This window comes from Clupea harengus, chromosome 9, assembly GCF_900700415.2.
Source record: "Clupea harengus chromosome 9, Ch_v2.0.2, whole genome shotgun sequence".
NCBI lineage: Eukaryota > Metazoa > Chordata > Actinopteri > Clupeiformes > Clupeidae > Clupea > Clupea harengus.
The window spans coordinates 8,994,678-9,014,654 of record NC_045160.1 but is presented as its reverse complement, the minus strand read 5'-3'; the positions used below and the strand labels follow the sequence as shown (position 1 = coordinate 9,014,654).

Here is a 19,977-nt window from a genome sequence, read left to right as displayed (position 1 = left end):
AATGAATAATATACCACTGTGATCTTTTTCTGGTGAAGACAGAGTAAATTATCATGCAGCCTCAGAGGCGTGCCAAAACTTTTAATACGACAGTATGCGTGCATATTAATATTTCGAAAACCAACGCAGTAATTGGAATGAAGTGGGAGTGGCCGATAACTAACATAAGCGCAAAAGTACTCATGTAAAGTGTCACCTTTAACATTTATATTAAGATTTAGAAACACGTTGCAGTGTTAAACGAGTCGTAGAAGTTAAAATAGACATATCTGCCTGGAAAACCGTTCGTTTGGGTAAGCTAATACATAACGTTAATCTATAAATAGACTTAGGATATTGTTTTTTTTTAACAAACTGGCCGATAACCAACATAACAACGACATCCAAGAGAGCTCGAGGATGTTATGCACGCAAGTTGAGCCTAGTTGCGAGCTGTCAGACGAGCTGTCAGAATGTTGGAAATCTCTCTACATTGGGCAGACATTCTGCAACTTTCCCCAATCCGACTGAACATGTTGAACTCTTCCGACAGTACCCGACAATGACCAACAAACACCAACTGCTGGCGCACGCTGACCCAACTGTTGGTGTTTGTTGACGTTTGTTGGAGAATGTTGCCGTTTGTCGGGGCAGTGTGCAAGCTGCTTAAGAAGGGGCATTTAGTGGGAAGGGCTAAATTTGTGAGAAATCGTTGGTGATTACGTTCACATCAACTCTACGGACATCCTCGGGTTGAAATAGCTGGCGTTCATGAATCAGGCGGAGATCTTTTCTGACGTTGGTCTTCCGAAGTCTGTAAGAAAACATTTCAGAAGTATAATATAAATATTTTTTATATATTTTTTTCTGTATTTAAAAAAAAAAAAAAATTGGAGATCGACAAGGAAAGTCTTCGAGATCGACACATCGATCGCGATCGACGGGTTGGCGACCTCTGCACTAGACCATCTGATCTGCCTCAAGTCATTGTCCAATCAGGTTGAAGTCGTGCTTCAAATGGTCCCGCGATTTTGGGGCGAAAAATAAAATCGCCCCACACCTCTCTCATAGACTCTCATGTTAAATCCATTTATTTTTTTTCACAAAACAGGGCGCTCAATGCAATCTCTGGCTTTCGGGAAGCCACATGCAATGTGGACCTGACGGTCGAAAGGGGCCTGAAGTTGTGTCAAGCTATAGAATCAACAGTGAACAGAAGACACAGCCAAAATGAACGTGGGACGAAATCTCAGGCAACTGTTCACAGGATGTTCTCAGACAATGTACAGCGTAAATTCCCCAGTTGTTACCACTGTAAAGTCTCGTCCTGTTCGATAGTTTAGATGTCTACTATGTTGTCATTATTTATGTTCTGTGTTGTGTTTGTTTACTCATCTCTCCTCTCGTTTCAGACACGTCATGCCCTACCCTTGTGTGTGCTCCGCCTTGTTGATTGTCTGCCACGCCTTGATTGTTTTCACCTGTCTCTCATCACCTGGTGTATATATAGTTTGCGTGTCCCTGTCTCTCGTTGCCAGTTCGTCTTAGTCTCTCCGTGCTTGATAGATCTCCTGTTGACGACATCTGCTTGTTTTACGGATTACGTCTCTGCCTTTTCCCTGTCTGTTTACCGTGCCCCATCATTGACTGCCTTCCTGTGTATCGACCCTGGACCGATCTGACTATGAACTCTGCCGCCGTCTTTCTTTACTTGGATTTGTATACTTGTGTATGGACTGCCAATACGTGTACCAAATCCAAAACAGTAAAGAGATTTAATTGCACATACCTCTGTCTCCTTGTCGTGCGTTTCGATCCACAGTCTCTGCTGCTCTGCTGCAGTCTATGCATTACATAAAGGACACAGACAGCGGATAATTGCACATTTGCTACAGAGCTCTACCACAACTGTGGTAAGAGGGGACATATTAGAAAGACCTGCAGATCCAAGGCGGCAGCTCCTAATGCACATAAAGCAACGCACAAGGGTCAGATAGGCAAAAGCAGAGGCTTTGGCAAAGAGCGGCGGACGCATATGCTAAGAGGGGAAGGAGAAAGTGACTGTGACTGTCCCAATGCGACCGCACATGACCGCAAATCTACCTGGATCCACAACCGCTTAAGCACATTGCACTTGCATACAGTCACGCATGAACACACACACACACATGGATCTACATATGCAACTATTCCTCCCATTCTCCAGGACCGCTAACACACGCACTTGCATACTCGCGCACACTCACAAACACACACACACGGATATATACATACGCAACTAGTGCTCCCATTTTCACTCTTTCTCGCACAAACACACATACATGGGGTGATGCATACAGAAAGGAAGGTAGGACACCAATTGTGGGTTCCAACATTTATTTTTTTAACCAAGAAACTTGTGGAATGCATTACCAGTTGTTTAGGGTGTTCGTGTCCTCATTGGTCTGGCGGTGCAACGGCTAAGAAGTGCCACCGGAACCAGTGGGCACTTTGAATAAGGTAGGAACCGTATATGAGTGGTGATTCCCTGTTGTGGCTATGGGGACGAGAAATGGTTTGGCCAACCACACTTGAGTAAAATGTCGTAGTTTATATGCCAGCGATTATGATGTTTTAGATAGCTATTATTCTAATGATATATTTAGCATATGGTTAATACTGTGTTGGTCTTTTAGGGTTTATATTGTGAACTGAACCACTGATTGATTATTGTGTATACCCCTCCCTTTTTATATGGTGCTGACCACCGTTGTATATATGTGGGTTTGTTCTGTCGGGATAGTTAGTCTTGGTAAGGTATGTGCATCTGTTGATGGCTGTCCTCTAGCCCTTTAGAGGCTTAACAAAATTATGTTCTGTGGGAAATTTGTGAATGCCTGATTGATGAGTTAGTGAAATGACTTTTGGATTCCTGAAATTTGAAAAATAATAAAACCAAAAAAAAACTGAAAACTTTACTCTGACTCTGAGCTTTTGGCCATACCCACGATTCGACGGTTACCCGAGGCTCGGTCCGTCACAGTGACACAAAGGAAAGTAGCACTCGCACCATCTACAGTGTGTCACAAGAATTAGCCAATGTTCCATCAGTTCCACAGTGAAAATCAATGGAATAAAGGTAATGTTTGAAATTGACACTGGCTGTGGAGTGACCATAGTAAGCAGCCATATCAGAAATTAAACCTTGCTCGCTAAAATTGAAAACCTATACTGGAGAGAGGCTCGGAGTGCTGGGCAAGGCACAAGTGCAGGTGCAGAACGAAAACAGAAAATAAATTGCCAGTGCGGATAGTTGAGGGTGATGAACCTACTGCAGCTGGAAGAGGTACTCAATAGACATGTTTAAGGAAGAGCTGGGACAACTTAAAGATGTCAAAGCAAAGATGAATGTGTCAGGAAGCTGGACGAGTCAATTCGAATATGTGGGGATTATAAACTCACATATAACACAAATTTATAAACTAAACCGAGCATCGCGGGTGGATCAGTATCCAATCCCGAGGGTTGAGGACCTGTTTGCACATCTGAATGGGGGGCAACACTTCACAAAATTAGACATGAGTCATGCCTATCAGCAGGTTGTTCTGGAGGAAGAATCCAGGAAGTATGTAACTGTTAACACACACAAAGGCCTGTTTACCTACACCTGCTTACCATTTGGGGTAGCGTCAAGTCCTGGAATTTTCCAAAGAACCATGGAGGGCATCCTGGGTGGCATCCCGAACGTTGCCATTTATTTAGATGACATTTTGATCTCAGGACCCAATGACCAAAAGCACCTGGAAAACCTGGAGGAAGTGCTCCATAGATTGGATAAGAGCAGACTTAAAAAGCGGAGTTTTATGGGTAAGTAGCGGAGTTCATGGGTAAAGATCCTAACAGGTAGCCGTCCAACTACATGCCCGCTGGACCCCATCCCATCCAACATCCTTCAAGCCATATCGCCTGCCGTCTTACCGGCAATAACACAGGTGATTAATGCTTCATTTAATTCTGGAACATTTCCTTCTCTTTTCAAAGTGGCTAGGGTAACGCCGCTGCTCAAGAAGCCGTCTCTCGATCCCACTCAGGTGGAAAACTATCGACCGGTCTCACTTCTCACGCTCCTATCTAAAACCATTGAGAGGGCAGCTTCCAAACAGGTCACCGGAGTTCCTGTCAAAGAACAATCTCCTCGATCCGAACCAGTCTGGATTCAAAAGCGGTCACTCCACCGAAACAGCCCTGTTGTCTGTAACGGAGGCCTTAAAAACAGCCAGAGCAGCAGCTCAATCCTCTGCTCTCGTCCTGCTTGACTTATCAGCTGCGTTTGATACAGTCAACCACCGCATCCTTCTGTCCATACTGTCAAGTATGGGCATTTCTGGCAATGCGCACTCCTGGTTTGAATCCTACCTCACTGGGCGCTCATTCAACGTGTCATGGCAAGGTCAGCTGTCTGTACCTCACCGCCTCACCACTGGGGTGCCCCAAGGCTCGGTGATGGGACCACTTCTCTTTGCCATTTACACCACCTCGTTGGGCCCTATCATCCGCTCGCATGGTTTTTCCCACCACTGTTATGCCGATGATACTCAACTGTTTCTGTCTCTCCCTCCTGAGGACACCACGGTCTCGGCGCGGATCTCGGACTGTCTCGCTGATATATCCACATGGATGAAAAATCACCACCTTCAGCTGAACCTGGCCAAAACGGAACTGATGGTCTTCCCGGCCAAACAGGTCATCCACCACAACATCAATATCAAAACTGACTCTTTATCTCTTGTTCCATCCAAAACAGCAAGAAACCTCGGGGTCATTATTGATGACCAACTGACCTTCACGGTCCACATGGCCTCTGTCTCCAGGTCGTGCCGCTTTGCGCTATACAACATCCGCAAAATCAGGCCGTACCTAACCCAGTATGCCACCCAGCTGCTGGTGCAAACCTTGGTGAGTTCCCGCCTTGACTACTGCAACGCCCTCCTAACGGGCCTGCCGGCTTGTGTGGTGAAACCACTACAGATGATCCAGAACGCGGCGGCGCGTCTGGTGTTCAACCAACCGAAAAGGGCACACGTCACCCCGCTAATCATTGAGCTCCACTGGCTGCCAGTAGCTGCTCGCATTAAGTTCAAGTCACTTATGCTTGCCTACAGAGTGCTTGCTGGTTCTGCTCCCACCTACCTAAATGCTCTTGTAAGGGCAAATGTTTCACCCAGGACGCTGCGCTCGTCTAGTGAGCGTCGTTTGGCACTGCCGTCTGTGCAAGCACGGCAATCCAGACTATTCTCATTTGTAGTTCCACGTTGGTGGAACAAACTGCCTAGTACTACCAGAGCAGGGGCGTCCCTCTCTACCTTCAAGAAGCTTTTGAAGACCCAACTCTTCAGAGAGCACCTCCCTTCCTAACTGGCACCTGACTAGCGCTTAACTTGCACTTCAGCAGTTACATTCCTGCACTTCTTTTTCCTTTTTTCTAGGTCGTTGTTTTCTAATTCTCATGTAAAGTAGTATTTATTGTTACACCATGCTTTTTATTGCTCTTAGCTTGACTGTTCTCTCCCTTGTACGTCGCTTTGGACAAAAGCGTCTGCTAAATGACTAAATGTAAATGTAAATGTAATGTAAATGTAAAGAGGTGGCGTTTCTAGGACACAAAAAAAAAGCCAGCGGTTTTCGTCCACAGACAGAAAAGATCGAGGCTATCGCCGGATCCCCTAAGCCACAAAATGTCAGTGAGTTGAAAGAATACCTGGCTCTGTCATGGCAAAAAGTGACCGGGTGCCAAAAAGAGCCCGGGTGATGTAATATTGGCTTTCGAACGACTCTTGAGTGACAGTTGCTATTCCAACGTTAGCATTACGTCACCCGGGCTCTTTTTGGAAGTCAGACTACCTCAATAACGTGATTTACCCCAGAGCATCTCGCATTATACTTCGCTACCTGAGAGGAGCTTGCCTGTATTTTACCTGCAATAAACCAAGCAAAACAACCATGTGCTTGATGTTTGACTGTGTTAGGAAAGTTGTTGACTCACAAGTTTGTTATAGTGTCAAAGTAAGTACATTTCAACCGGTTTCGCCGCTAGCATCTCGTTAGCGATTAGCAATTCCTCCTCTAGCTGGGGCACATTATTTTGCTTAGTGTATAGCTAGCAAGCTAGTATGAAGTCTCCCAAGTCTTTCTAAATAGGCCTATATCAACAAATAATGGTAGATCTTAAATTATTTAAGATGTTAGCAAATGAACTGGCTGGCTTACTAAAAAGGTAGATGAACAAGCACCGTATATTATTTAAGATGTTAGCAAATGAACTGGCTGGCTTGCTAAAAAGGTAGATGAACAAGCACCGTATAGTATTTAAGATGTTAGAAAATGAACTTGCTGGCTTGCTTAAAAGGTAAATGAACAAGCACCATATATTATTTAAGATGTTATTAAATTAACTGACTAGCTTGCTTAAAAGGTATATGAACAAGCACCGTACCGTATAGTATTTAAGATGTTAGCAAATTAACTGGCTGGCTTGCTAAAAAGGTAGATAAACAAGCACCGTATATCAGTATATTTTCTCCTTTTTATAAAAACGAATTTCTACTCTAAACAATTTCAATTGAAATGCAGATGATGATGTCAACGGCTAAAATGGAACACTTAATTTACCGGGTAAAAATTAGTTTAGCCACAATATATAGCGATTCAAAAAGTAGTATTGACTGCAAATGTTGATGTACAGGATACCGGCAGGTGTAGCTAAAACGGAATACTTAGTAGTTTTAGGCACAATATTAAGTGACTAACAAGTAGCTAATGGCTTTCGAACGACTCTTGAGACTGACCAAAAAGTGCCCGGGTTACGTAGTGTTAGTGGTATAGCAACTGTCACTCATGAGTCGTTCGAAAGCCAATATTACATCACCCGGGCTCTTTTTGGCACCCGGTCACTTTTTGCCATGACAGCTCCACTACACTCCCTGTTAAAGAAAGAGGAAAAATGGTAATGGGGTTTAGGGCAGCAGAAGGCATTGGAAGAATCAAAAGAGCTGCTGCAATCCTGTACTGTGTTAGTTCATTATGATGGAAACAAACCTCTCCTCTTGGCATGTGAGGCCTCGCCCTACGGGGTGGGGGCAGTACTTTCCCATCTAATGGCGGATGGCTCGTACAGACCAATAGGGTTCGTGTCAAGGACCCTCAATGCCGCTGAAAAAAAACTACTCCCAGATAGACAAGGAGGGGCTGGCAGTGGTTTTTGCAGTGAAGAAATTCGACAGATATCTGTATGGGAAACAATTTACTATCGTGACAGACTTAAGCCACTAATTTCACTATTCAGTGAAATGAGAGTCATACCTCAGATGTCATCTCCCCGGATACAGAGATGGGCAGTCACACTGGCAGCGTATGAGTACACCATTGTCTACAAGGTAGGCAGAGACCACGCGAACACTGATGCTCTGAGTACACTGCCACTGCAAAGGAAAGAGGAGAAAACGCCTGAGGAGTAGGAGAAAGTAATGCTGTTTGAAGACGTTAAAACACCTCCGGTTAATGCACAGCAGATAAAGAAATGGACTGACAAAGATCTGGTGCTGGCTAGAGTGTGGGAATACATCCTGCAATAGAAACAGTCCTCCAGTGGCCCAATTACATCCGTGGGAAGTTCCAGACAAGCCATGGTGAAGAATCCATATTGATTATGCTGGTCCATGGAAAGGGAAAATGTTCCTGATTCAGGTGGATGCACTCAAAGTGGATTGAAGCGCATGTGGTGAGTAGGTCCACATCTGCTGTCACGATTGAGTGCCTGAGACAGTTTTAGTTAATACGGCATACCTGAGGTTATGGTGTCGGATAATGGTAGTTGTTTTACCAGTGAAAAGCTCCAAGAATTACTAGAAAAGAATGGTATACGTCACATCACTACGGTACCATATCAACCCTCTTCTAATGGCTCAAACCTTTAAGTCACTTGTAGAGAACAGCACAGGAGATTCAATTGAAACCAAAATGGCCAGAGCACTGTTCAGCTACCGTATAACTCCTCAATCCACCACTGGTAAATCACCAGCTGAGTTATTGTGCGGTAGGAAGTTGAGGTCAACTCTAAACTTAATACACCCAGATTTCCAAAGCAGAGTGCGCGGGAAGCAGCAGAAACCAAAGCATTACCATGACATGCATGCGCGAACAAGGAAACTTAAGGAAGGAGACTTAGTCTTCACACGTAACTACGGCTCAGGACCAACATAGATACCTGGTGCAGTAACGGAGAAGACTGGTCATGTCTCATGCAAAGTCACACTTGGAAACGGACAAATTGTGAGACGACAGATTGGCCAAGTGCGTGGCAGAAGTGTCCTAACGCCAAGGACACCTGAGGCGTTACCTGAGACTTCATGAGCGGAGGACCAGGCACCACCAACCGTACCTGAGACACCTTTCTGCACTGTACAGATACCGGTGATGGCACTGCAGCAGAAACATCAGATAAACTGACAGAGGCATTTCCATCAGCGGAACAACCAGCAGTGAGAAGGTCTCAGCGAGCTAGAAAGGCTTCAGATTACTATAGGTGGTGGACCGAAGCCCCGTATCTGTTCAACTTTGCGAAAACCTTGATTTTTTCCAGTTGAGGTCATTATGTTATTTCTAACGATAAACCAGTTGTTGTCAGCTCAGATCGTTGCACATTTAGTCAAAACCATAGTATAAAAGTTTGTTAAACTCACCGGCAAACACAGTTGCCTACTAAATCATTGCAACCAATAACACAATGTAATACTGGCGTGAGAACAGTTTTTATTAACCAATCAGATGCAGCCACATTGACACCCGTTTCACCCATTACTCAGGTGTAGTTCGTTGTAAGTAATAATTTGATCAGTATGAGTTCGTTTTAAAACGTGTTTATTTTCTAAACCGTCTTTTTAATACGTGAGTGATGGTGTAAATAGTTTTAGTTCGCTAACGAGCCGTAGTTTGTACTATATAGGCTTGCCTACTGTTAGCTATGCTATGCTTTGTTGATACCTCATTACCGTTTCTCTGTCAAGTTTAATCAACGTTATTCACCTTGTATGGAGTCGATGGTAGACTCATAAACCACGCAACACAAAACGTTATAGTCTAAGAAATATTTAATCATCAAGGGGGAAAAGGAAAGGGGAATGGAAAATGTGAATAGGGATATCTCCTGAGCACTTGGACCAGAGCCACAAGGCAAAGGTCGGTTAGTACACAAATAGAATAAAGAAATCCTCCCTAGTCCTCTTCTACGGTCCTATTGTCACAGTTTATGCACTTGCAAAGGTTTGTACGTGGCACTTGGCATGTACATTTTCCCCTGACACAATTTGTTTTCTTATAGGAGCAGCAAACAAGCTCAAGGATTGCCTCTGGAGCTGGTGGAAGTGACATCCAGTCTACCTCATAGAGCTCCTCAGCTATCTTCCAGCCATGGTTGATTGGAGGAGGAATGTCTGGGTAACACTCCAGGCTCCTCCTGTGCACTGCAGCCTGGTAACTTGCCTGCGTTATATGTTTCTGCAGAGAGTCCTGGTTTGGAGGCAAGTCCCGCTCAGAACATCTGCCCGACTTAAACATTGTAGCCCTGGCCTTATTAATGTCCTGAGAGGTAATTCCATACAGGTCACAAGTGAATGCCTCCAGTGCCTGTTTGAGGTCTTCAGATGGTGTGAAACTCTCTCCTAATTGCCGAAATAGGTCAATGTATTCTTTTTTTTAATTTAGTTTTCTGTATGCTTTACTGACTCTATCACACCCGGAAAATGGATGGAGACCTACAAGGGCGTCACACTTCTCCTGTCCAAAATGGCTGTGCAGTTTCTATAGATCTGTTATTTGGGACTCTCTCCCCTTTGCAGTGTGGAAATACAGGTTCGCATTGATGTGGCTACAAAAAGACAGTGCCAGAACAAAAACATCTGGTTTTTTTTTAAAGCAGCACAACAGAGGAATTGCTAATCGCTAATGAGATGCTAGCGGCTAAACCTAGCGAAACCTGTTGAAATTTGCTTACTTTGACACTATGACAAACTAGTGAGTCAACAACTTCCTAACACAGTCAAACATCAGGCAAGTGCAACACAAAACAAAGCAAGACGGCAAATAAGCTACTTACTAGTTTGGCAGAGTGACAGTAGTAACCAGGCGGCTTCAGGCAAACTTACATGATGCAGTAATATTCCTACGGACCCTGGTAGCTAATGGCAATGGCACAGAGGCCATTCTCCATATTAAAAGTCATTGTAGCGCCCCAATTTTTTTAAGCTGTTAATGCTAACCCTAACCCTAAATTACAATTGCTACATACTGTTACTTTAAGTAGACTGTGTTGTTAACTATGCAGCAAATTGAATTGCCTTTATCTGGTTATATTTGCATTTTGTCTACTGTGATGACATTGTCTCTTTTGAGGCTTTAAAAAAAACAAAACAGAAAGCTCTGTTTATTTTTGGCTTGGGATAGCCTTCTGTTAATTTTGTACTATAGGCTTGACATAATCGGCAGAGGATAAAATAAAATCTGCCTCCAAATTAATTGCACTTTCATGGAGACCAAATCTAAGTATCGGTATCGGTATTCGATATTGGCAAGTACACAAATAAAAATACTCGTACTCGTATCGGTTTGTAAAAAAGCGGTATCGGTGCATCCATAGTTTTTGAGTTATATATATGTATAAAAAAAATATATACATGTTTACATGTGTTAATACGTCATGATAATTTCAATGAATTTGGAGGTAGTTGAGCTATATTGTGATTTTAAGGGACTTTTTGTGTAGCTTCTACTAGTTTTTCTCTGAGGGGAGGGAATGTAGTAAGTGCAGAGGAAAGCCTACCTGAACTAGTCCCCTACAGGGAGCTAACGTTCTGGTGTTAAGCCACGTTGTTAGAGAACAATAGGCTGAGAAGAAGCCACAAGCTCTGACGTGTGTGTGCAGTGTGTGAATAAAGTAACGTTAAAATGATCACCTACCTATATATTACATATGACACAATTTCATGTTTTTTTTATTGTTTCCTATATAGGAAATATATATTATATAATTATATATAATTTAGCTGTATATACTGTATATCCGCATCAGATACTTTAGTGGCCAGCTGTAATGTGGCACCTAAATAGTTTTTCATATAAATGGTGCCAGAAGTTAACACCCAGAAACTACCCAGTGACGAAAGATGTTGGCAGACAATTTGGTACTTCGTGGGCTGAAGTAACTAGAACAGTATCAGCTATTGTTTCTGTTCTACTGCCCACTCTATATCTAAATATCTGACTTGACTAAATATCTGACTTGATATTTTAGTAATATTGAATAAAATAACTTTTTTTTCCCTGAAACTCCTTTCCTTCCTCTCTAGGTCAGGTCTTGATCCACCCACTTGCATGTTGGGTGCTCCAGGGTAGCGTTGTCAGCTATATCAAACCTAATACCACTAGCATTGGCAAAGTGATGTGCAGAAACAGGACTAAATTAGGTGGAAGTCCTGCTATTTGTGCTAACAGACATGAGAGGCAGAGTTAGCCTAAGTATGGGTTGGCCCTATGTCTGATTACTTTCAGCAGGCCCATGAACACTGGCATGGAACCACTGAGAGCATCCCTGCACGTGGCCCTGCTAGAGGCTGATATGGTAAAAATATTGTGCCAAATTATCTATAAATCTCAGATCATTGCATTCCTACATTGGAAGCAGCCTTACAACTTGTGCAGATAACCGGGTGACTAGGTGGCGTTGCAGATAATGGCCACAGCAGTAAAAGTGGAAGAACAAGCCACTGCAAGAGAGACCTGGCCCCAGAGGATTTATTAGGCGCTGTCCACTGAAAACAGTGTGCGTTAATTTCACAATTTCATTCATGTCACAAGAGTTAAGTACAGCACTCAGGCAAGTACCCAAAAGTAGGTACTTGTTACGCCACTGGGTACGTAGTTACGACGGGCCCAGGTGCAGGCTATTTTGACGGGCCCTAATCAGTGGCGTAAGGCAGTGGTTCCCAAACATTTTACAGTCCCGTACCCCATGTTTGTAACCGTCGCCGCCGTCACTAACCGCCGCCGCCACGCCCCCTCCCCCTGCGCAGATATTCAGCCTACAACACTTAAAACTGTGAGATTGTCGGGGTATGTCACTAACCGCCGCCGCCACGCTCCCTCCCCCCGCGCAGGGTAATTATTTAGCTGAGTATGGGTACACATCAATATTTTTGGCAATGCGACTTGGCTATTCAGACTATTTAGATTGACATAAATTTGTCTACGGGCCCCCAAAACCCACGGGCCCAGGTGCAGCCGCACCTGCTGCACCCCCTATAGTTACGCCCCTGCTTGTACCCCTACTCAGTGTCGAGGCGTCCTTTGTTCTCACTGAATTCAGGGAGAGGGAAGGTAGCCATTAAACACCTTTTTTCAAATATGGCAAATGGAAGAACTTACAGCTATGGAGTTTCATATGAAATAATGCTGTGGTCATACTACTACTAATAATAATACTACTAATAATAATAATAATAAAACTTTACTTGTATAGCACCTTTCATACAAAACAATGCAGCTCAAAGTGCTTAACAGCAAAGAAATTACGTGCACAGAGAAATTACATGCACAGTGATCCACATAAGAATAAACATAAAAACATTAAATATAATCGTACAAACTGGGATAAAGTGCAAAGTAAAAAAAAAAATAGTAGTTCAGTTAGTAGTTTATAGCTGCAGCATCATTTGGTTCAGCAGAGATGTACAGTTGCGTGTCATCTGCATAACTATGGAAACATACATTGTGTCCTCTAACGATGAGCCCAAGTGGCAGCATGTATAGTGAGAATAATAATGGACCAAGGCAGCTCCCTTGTGTAACCCCAAAGCATATGTCATGTTTCTTAGACACAGGATCTCCAAGTCTGACGTAAAACTTTCTCCCTTTGATGTATGTTCTAAACCAGTTTAACACAGAGTCAGAAAGCCCAACTAACTTCTCAAGACGATTGATTAGGATGTCATGGTCAATCGTATCAAACACTACGCTTAGGTTTAAGAGGACAAAGATTGAGACCTTATTTGCATCCAAATTTAGTCTGAGGTCACTAATATAGAAATAACAAATACATTTCTTTATAATTACACAAAATGTATGGTTTTGTCAAAATACAAATACAAGTAGTATTCACAGAATGACATCTATATTTTATGATAAAGATTTATGTAATGCAAGGAAACACAAACAAATGTGGTGTTGAGTCAAATCTACTCTTAACACTGAAATGTATAATAGTATCATCTAAAACATTCAAAATATGAATCACCTGCAGTTTTCTTAAGCGTTACCAGTTTCATATAGATAAGATTAGTTTACACCATGGCATGTCTTTTGGTTAGATTGGTCAGTGCAATTCCCTTACGGCGCTGATGACATTGTTGTGGTAAAATCGCATGAGTTGATTTCGAATTTTTTTCAGTTTCAGTCCATATATAAGTGGGTTTAGAATTGGTGGTATGACAAGGAATTCCAAGGCTAGGAAATTCTGAAGATCTTGAGAGAAATTCCTGGTTCCGTACCTTGTAAACATAACATCAAACAGTAAAGCAACAGTCACATTAAGCAGCGAAAGCAGATGTGGCATACATGTTTGCATGAACCTATTTCTTCCTTCTTTCGATTTGATGCTCGCTCCAACTAGTTGTATGTAAGAGCACATGATAAAGAGTGAATGAATGAAATAAACAATAATTACAATATACCCAAACACATTATTAACTGTGGTTGGATAACATGAAAGTTTCACTACAGACCAGTTATCACAATACAGCTTATCAATATTTGTGCCACACAAAGTTAAAGTTGAGCTTAACACAACAAGAACTAACATACATAAAAGTGGCGAAAACCATGAAAACACCATGCACTTGATAACTGTATTATTTGTCATAATACCATGATACTCTAACGGTCTACATATTGCCAAATATCTGTCAACAGCCATCACAGTCAAAGTAGAAAATTCACAAAGGGCTGATGAATAAATGACAAATGCTTGAACCAGGCATCCTAAATATGAAATTACATGATGATCAGACAGCAAATCATATAAAAATTTTGGATAGAACCCAACAGTTCCATACAGCGCATTGATACACAAATTACAAAGAAATATGTACATTGGTTCATAGAGATGTTTGTTCATCACAATTACATAGATCACAGTCATGTTAAACATTATAATTAAAGGGTAGCACAGTAAAGTCAGAGAAAACAGAATATATCTGTACTCAGGCCTAAAGTTCAATCCGGCCAGTCTGAAAATGCTGGACACATTCTCCATCATAGCTCAATTGTTAGGAAATACAAGCATAGCTCATACCGTTGGAGTTTTAAAAAACAGAATGCTTGCAGTCTTTTTTCAAAGATGTACATTTACATTTTCAGTCTTGTTATGATTAGCTTCAGTATACCCATGCATAATGTATTATGAGATTTATCAAATGCAAAATGTACTATGAAAGAGTTTCATAGTAACAACCATTCATTAGTCAGATCATTATGGAAACATAAACAGGAGTAGGGGCTCGAGCTCAAAATAAATGGCTCAATAATTAAACTTTAATTTAATATTTAAGAATGTCATTACAGTGTATGTTGATAGTTTTCAGTAGAGTTCCTGTTAATCATACCTGTACCTGTGGTGTGTTTCCCCCCTTTACAATGTGAGTGGCTCTTGCTTATTTATATGTTTTGTGGTCTGTGGTTTAAACTCCCAAGACACCATAATCCTTAAGGCCTCTTCTTCACAATGGCAACATTTGATTGTCCACACATTTTGGTGCACGTATTTAAAGTTTTCTTTAGGAATGAAATATAAATAAAAAGTGTTTATTTGTTGCACCAAAGACCTTAACCAACAAAATAAAAGGTATTAGGGACCTCTGACTAACCTCTAACATGTCCAAGTTGGCAATAAATTAAGGGAATTAACACATTCAGAGAACACTGTTCTGGGACCAGGAGAAACCAGTGGATTTTCTTAATGATGACGGTTTTTAGATTGTACAGTTCATTTTGATAGGCAGTCAATTAATTCAATTAAATGACAATACAATTGTCTCAATGCGCTTTACAGAGGCCAGGGCTTGGACCCCCTTAGAACTAGCACAATGTTGACAGGGGCAAAGAAAAACTTAAGAAACCTTAAGCAGAACCGTGGCACATAAGGGGGGGCCCTTTTGCTTGAGGCCGTCCGGTTAGAGAAAGAAAAAGAAAGGGGGGGGGGGGGGGGACACAATCAGGAACATAGCAGAAAAAAAATCACACATGTATCATGATGAGCATACTAGCATACATGTGGTAAATATACACAGCATACATGTGGCAAATGTACAAAATACAGATGTCACAAGATGAACCTTATTATTGAAAGCCTTCCTACTCCCTGTCACAGAGTTCTTTAAGGATTTTACAGAGGTGGGTATATCAAAAATAATGTCTATTTATTATACAAAAGACATGATTAAAATATTGAGGGCCAGCCAGTCATAAATTACACCAGGGGCGCACAAATAAAGCCAATAGCTAGTGCAACAGCACTACAGGTATCTTACTCGTGGCACAGCACACCCATTAATAGGGATGGGAATTGATCAAATTTTAGCGTTTCGGATTCAATTTTTGATTCTGCTTATCGATCTAATTCCCTATCGATTCTCATTGGGTAAGGCAAAAAAAAGTATACAAACGGGTTTATTTGATTTCATATAATATTCTCTGAATAGATGATCCACAGCATATACAGTATGTATGTATACAGTACATTTTCATATTTTAAATAACCAAAAACAAACCAAAGAATATGTCAACAAACTCTCAAAGTGGGGTCTTGAGACCCATAGCCAAGGGATCCTTTTCCTTGATGGGGTGCCAGGGGGTCCCCAGAAAGAAAAAAGTATTTGTTTATTCCAACCATATAGTAGGGTCAGAAACCTCAGTTCCGTGACCATCCTCTGGCTAAGATGTTTTGACGACTGATTTGACTTCTATAAACCTTTCATAAAAAATTTAGCCCTCATGTCCCTCGCAAAAATGTCGGCATTTTTTGCTAGAGGCCGAATCAAAAATGGCAGCAGGGCCTATCTTGTAAAAGTAACTTTTTTACCAGAGCACCTAGAATAATTTATGAATACACTTTTTGTGGTAAATTGACCATAAGGATTGTGATTCTGACATCATTTTGAAATGAAGACATCGTCTTGACCCCAAAATCCAAGATGGCCACCATCTGTTAGAGCGAAAACGTAATTTTTGATACACAAATACACGTTTTAACCTGAGCACCTAGAATAATGTATAAAGACACTTTTTGTGGTAAATTGACCATAAAGATTGTGATTCTGACATCATTTTGACATTAAGACATCATGTTGACCCCAAAATCCAAGATGGCCACCATCCAGGAGACCAAAAATGTAAAGTTTTATACACAAATCAGCCCCCGGGTCTCCAGGAGATGGGTGATGTATGGCATTTATAAATTACTTATTATGGAAGGACAAAAAAAAAAGAATATCAGAAATAAGTTTTATTCAATAACTGTAACTTAAGAAAGGAACGAAAAACACTTGAAACATGCCAATAAGAAATCATTGTACCCCAATCATTTTACCTTTTGGTCATTAAAAAAGACATAACATTGTAAATTACAGGATGCTTTCATGTTGTGATATGCTACACATTATTTTAACAATTTAACTGGTGAATAATAAGGGCATTGATATATAAGATTAGTCCAAATCAGAGCATTCTGCCTCACTAGATTCTTAATTCATACTATCCGATGTATCCCATCGCCTACACATCATTTTTCTTTTCATCACAATCATACTCGCTCTCATCTTCCTCGCTGTCTTCAACTGGCCTTGATGCAGGTAGATGAGTTGGAAGAGCAGGTTGTGTGTAGCGGTCAGGGCAACAATGACCATCCACAAACTGCCATCCATGTCCGATTGGCAAGATATGCCAAGTAGTTGGCACGGAGGCAGTGTTGGCGTAAGCTATCTTCATCTGGGGGTAGCATTTTCATGCTCTTCCACTTCACTGCACGGGCCTCAGCCATGGTGCTACTCTTGTGGTCACCATAGATGACATGTCTTGTGAACTTGAATAGCTCCTGTAACACCTCCTCCTCAAGTTCAAGGCTATCTCCGCACTGTGAGAGCTGTTGTCGTGCCACTGGGCTCTTTGCCACCTGGTCATACACTGACTTCTTACCCTTGCCATAGAATCCAAAGTTAGCATCACATCCTGTCATACAGTGCAGCTGCACAATGCAGTCTGCCATCTCGTCAGTTACCAGATCACTGCAGACTACCATCTCCTGCTTTCTCTTGATGTAGAGCAGGGGTTTTCAACTGGTTTTGTCCCAGGGACCACCATTCTGACCAGAAAGTAATCCGCGGCCCACTGATGTTCCAGTGATTCCCAAAACATTTTACAGTCCCGTACCCTTCTTTTTCATGTTTGTAACCGCCGCCACGCCCCCTCCCCCGCACACATATTCTGCCTATAATACTTGTCAGTGTAATTTCTTCGCTGAATATGGGTCTACATCAGTATTTTGGGCAATGCGACTTGGCTATTCAGACATAAATGTCAACGGGCCCAGGTATATTTATATATAAAAAAAAAGTAAATGGTGAACTGATCAACATAGGCTCATGTCGCGGACCCCCTGCAATGCCGTTGCGGACCACCAGGGGGACGCGGACCCCTGGTTGAAAACCCCTGTGCTAGTGCCACCTTCTGAACCGCCAGAAATAAGAACTGAGGCAAGTGCGCTGGTATTTTTTTTTATTAATTGAAAATTGACATTGATTAGGTGATCTGATAGGATGATATTTTAAAGGAAGAATAATTAGATGATCAATGTCTAAGGCATATGTTAATACAAGATCAATTGTGTGGTTGCAGTAATGAGTGGGCGTGTTTACATTTTAGGAATAATAAAATAGTCTGTCAGGGATTGAAATGTGAGTGTAAGACTATTTCTTTCATTGTCCATGTGGATGTTGAAATCTCCCGCAATAATAACTTCATCAGAGATCTAACTAGGGTGAATAAGAAGTCCGAGAACTCCAGGGGATCTGTATTGTGTCACGAGAATAACTGGTTGTGTAGTTTTCCATTCTGGGTGTCAGACAAAAGATGAAAACTTCAAAAGATCTTGGGGAAATACCTAGGTTAGAGTGGTAAATTGTTACTACCCTACCTCCAAGACCTGTATTGCAAGACACATGGCTTAGAATAGTAGACTTGGGCCCTCATTTATAAAATGTTGCATAGAAGCCATCCTCCATTTGATCTAAGACATTTTCTGAAAAGATCGTAAGTGTGATTCAGAGAAAACGAACGTACACACAAAAAAACATGCGTGCGCCAATCCTTCAGTTATAAATCACAAATGATCGTGGAATTGTGTGCACCTCAATGTTCTCACATATCCGCCCTCAAAACGCCCCCTCCTTAATGTAATTAGCATATAAATTGAGCCAATCTCAAGGCACAAACTCTCTGTGACAATGGCAAGTAAGAAAGATACAAATGAAAAATGATAGCGAGGCTAAACATTGTTTTGGGAGCCTGTCTGGTGGCATACTGCCCAAATCAAAGTATGTGGCCTGGCAAGGTGTTATCCAGGCTGAACAGGAGGTTGGGGGGAATCAAAGGACCCTGCCCGAGGTAAAAAAGAAATGGGCTGATTTTAAATTACACTCGAAAAAGGTGTATGTGTATGTTGAGGGAGACAGGGGGTGGTGGAGCCACATCAACTCTCAGTCCAGAAGATGAACGAATATTGGAGAGGACTTGGTAAAGGGTGTGTACGAGGAGGGCGACACGGACCTTTTGTCTGCAGGAGGTTTAGAAGGTATGTGATATTTGGTTAAAATAAAGTAAGATTTGCTTATTGAATAATGAAACTTGATACATTGTTGTAATTCTACACGTGTATTGGTGTAAACGAACAACCCATTAGAAGAAGAGCTGGACATGGGAGCAGCCACACTTGCGGCGTGAGCAGCACCAGAAGCCGCATCTGCATCTAACCCAGGAACCTGACAGCATCGGGGCCTCGCCGGCCATCACCAGCTTCCTCTTCGGCCTATCATGCAAGGGTATTATCTGAGGCTGTCCTACAGACACAAAGGGACTTAAATCAGTCTGTTGAGGAGGTTGTTGCCGAATTTTGGAAAGTGCGGCAAGCTCTGGATCAAATTAACCAAACTCTGTCCGCTATTGCAGGTTCTTCGAGCAAACTAACAAAATAAAACATTGAAAACATCGTCTCTGCCTGCTCCATCCTCTAGTCCAGGGGTCTCAAACTCAAATTACCCGGGGGCCGATTAGCGTCCAGTCTGGTCTTTGGGGGGGCCAGATTTTTTTGATCTGTTGGCTTGCTTATCACAATACTGTAGATACCAATTTTGAGTTGGCAAATCTACCATGTGTGATCAGTGGTACAATGGTTAGTGTTATATATATATATATATATGAATAACAAGTAGCTGACCTGAGTTTCAATTCCGGGGCAATGCAAGGTGTTTGTTAAAGTTGCTCTTTAGGTTGACTTTGTCCCATTGATAGCCCATGACTTACATATACACCAGTAATAATGGTATAATGTCTTCATCAGCAACTACATCTATATTTTTCCTTCATACATGCACATTTCAAAGCAAATGTATACACACTTTTGTATAGATGTTAACAAGGCTGCAAACAAACAAAACAAAGCAGAAAACTGAATAAAGTTTCAGCAAAAATCTGAATCATTTTATTTTATAAAATGAATGTATTATTCCTCAGAGCGACTTCAATGACAGACCAGCATGCTCCATTGCGTCACACAGTTGCTCAAATACATCCTTGACTGTGGTACGGCCTTGCATTGTTTATACACAAAGTAGTTCCTCTGTCACTTCAAACTGGTTGTTAAAA

General features: G+C 41.9%; 1 protein-coding gene across 1 annotated transcript; it reads right to left on the bottom strand.

The window, feature by feature from the left end:
• Positions 1-13,318: 13,318 nt before the first annotated feature.
• On the bottom strand, positions 13,319-14,320 carry LOC105899854 (olfactory receptor 6N2-like). The gene has a single exon (XM_031573285.1). The coding sequence runs from the start codon at positions 14,318-14,320 to the stop codon at positions 13,379-13,381; it is 942 nt and encodes a 313-aa protein (XP_031429145.1). The 3' UTR covers positions 13,319-13,378.
• Between the last annotated feature and the right edge of the window lie 5,657 nt (positions 14,321-19,977).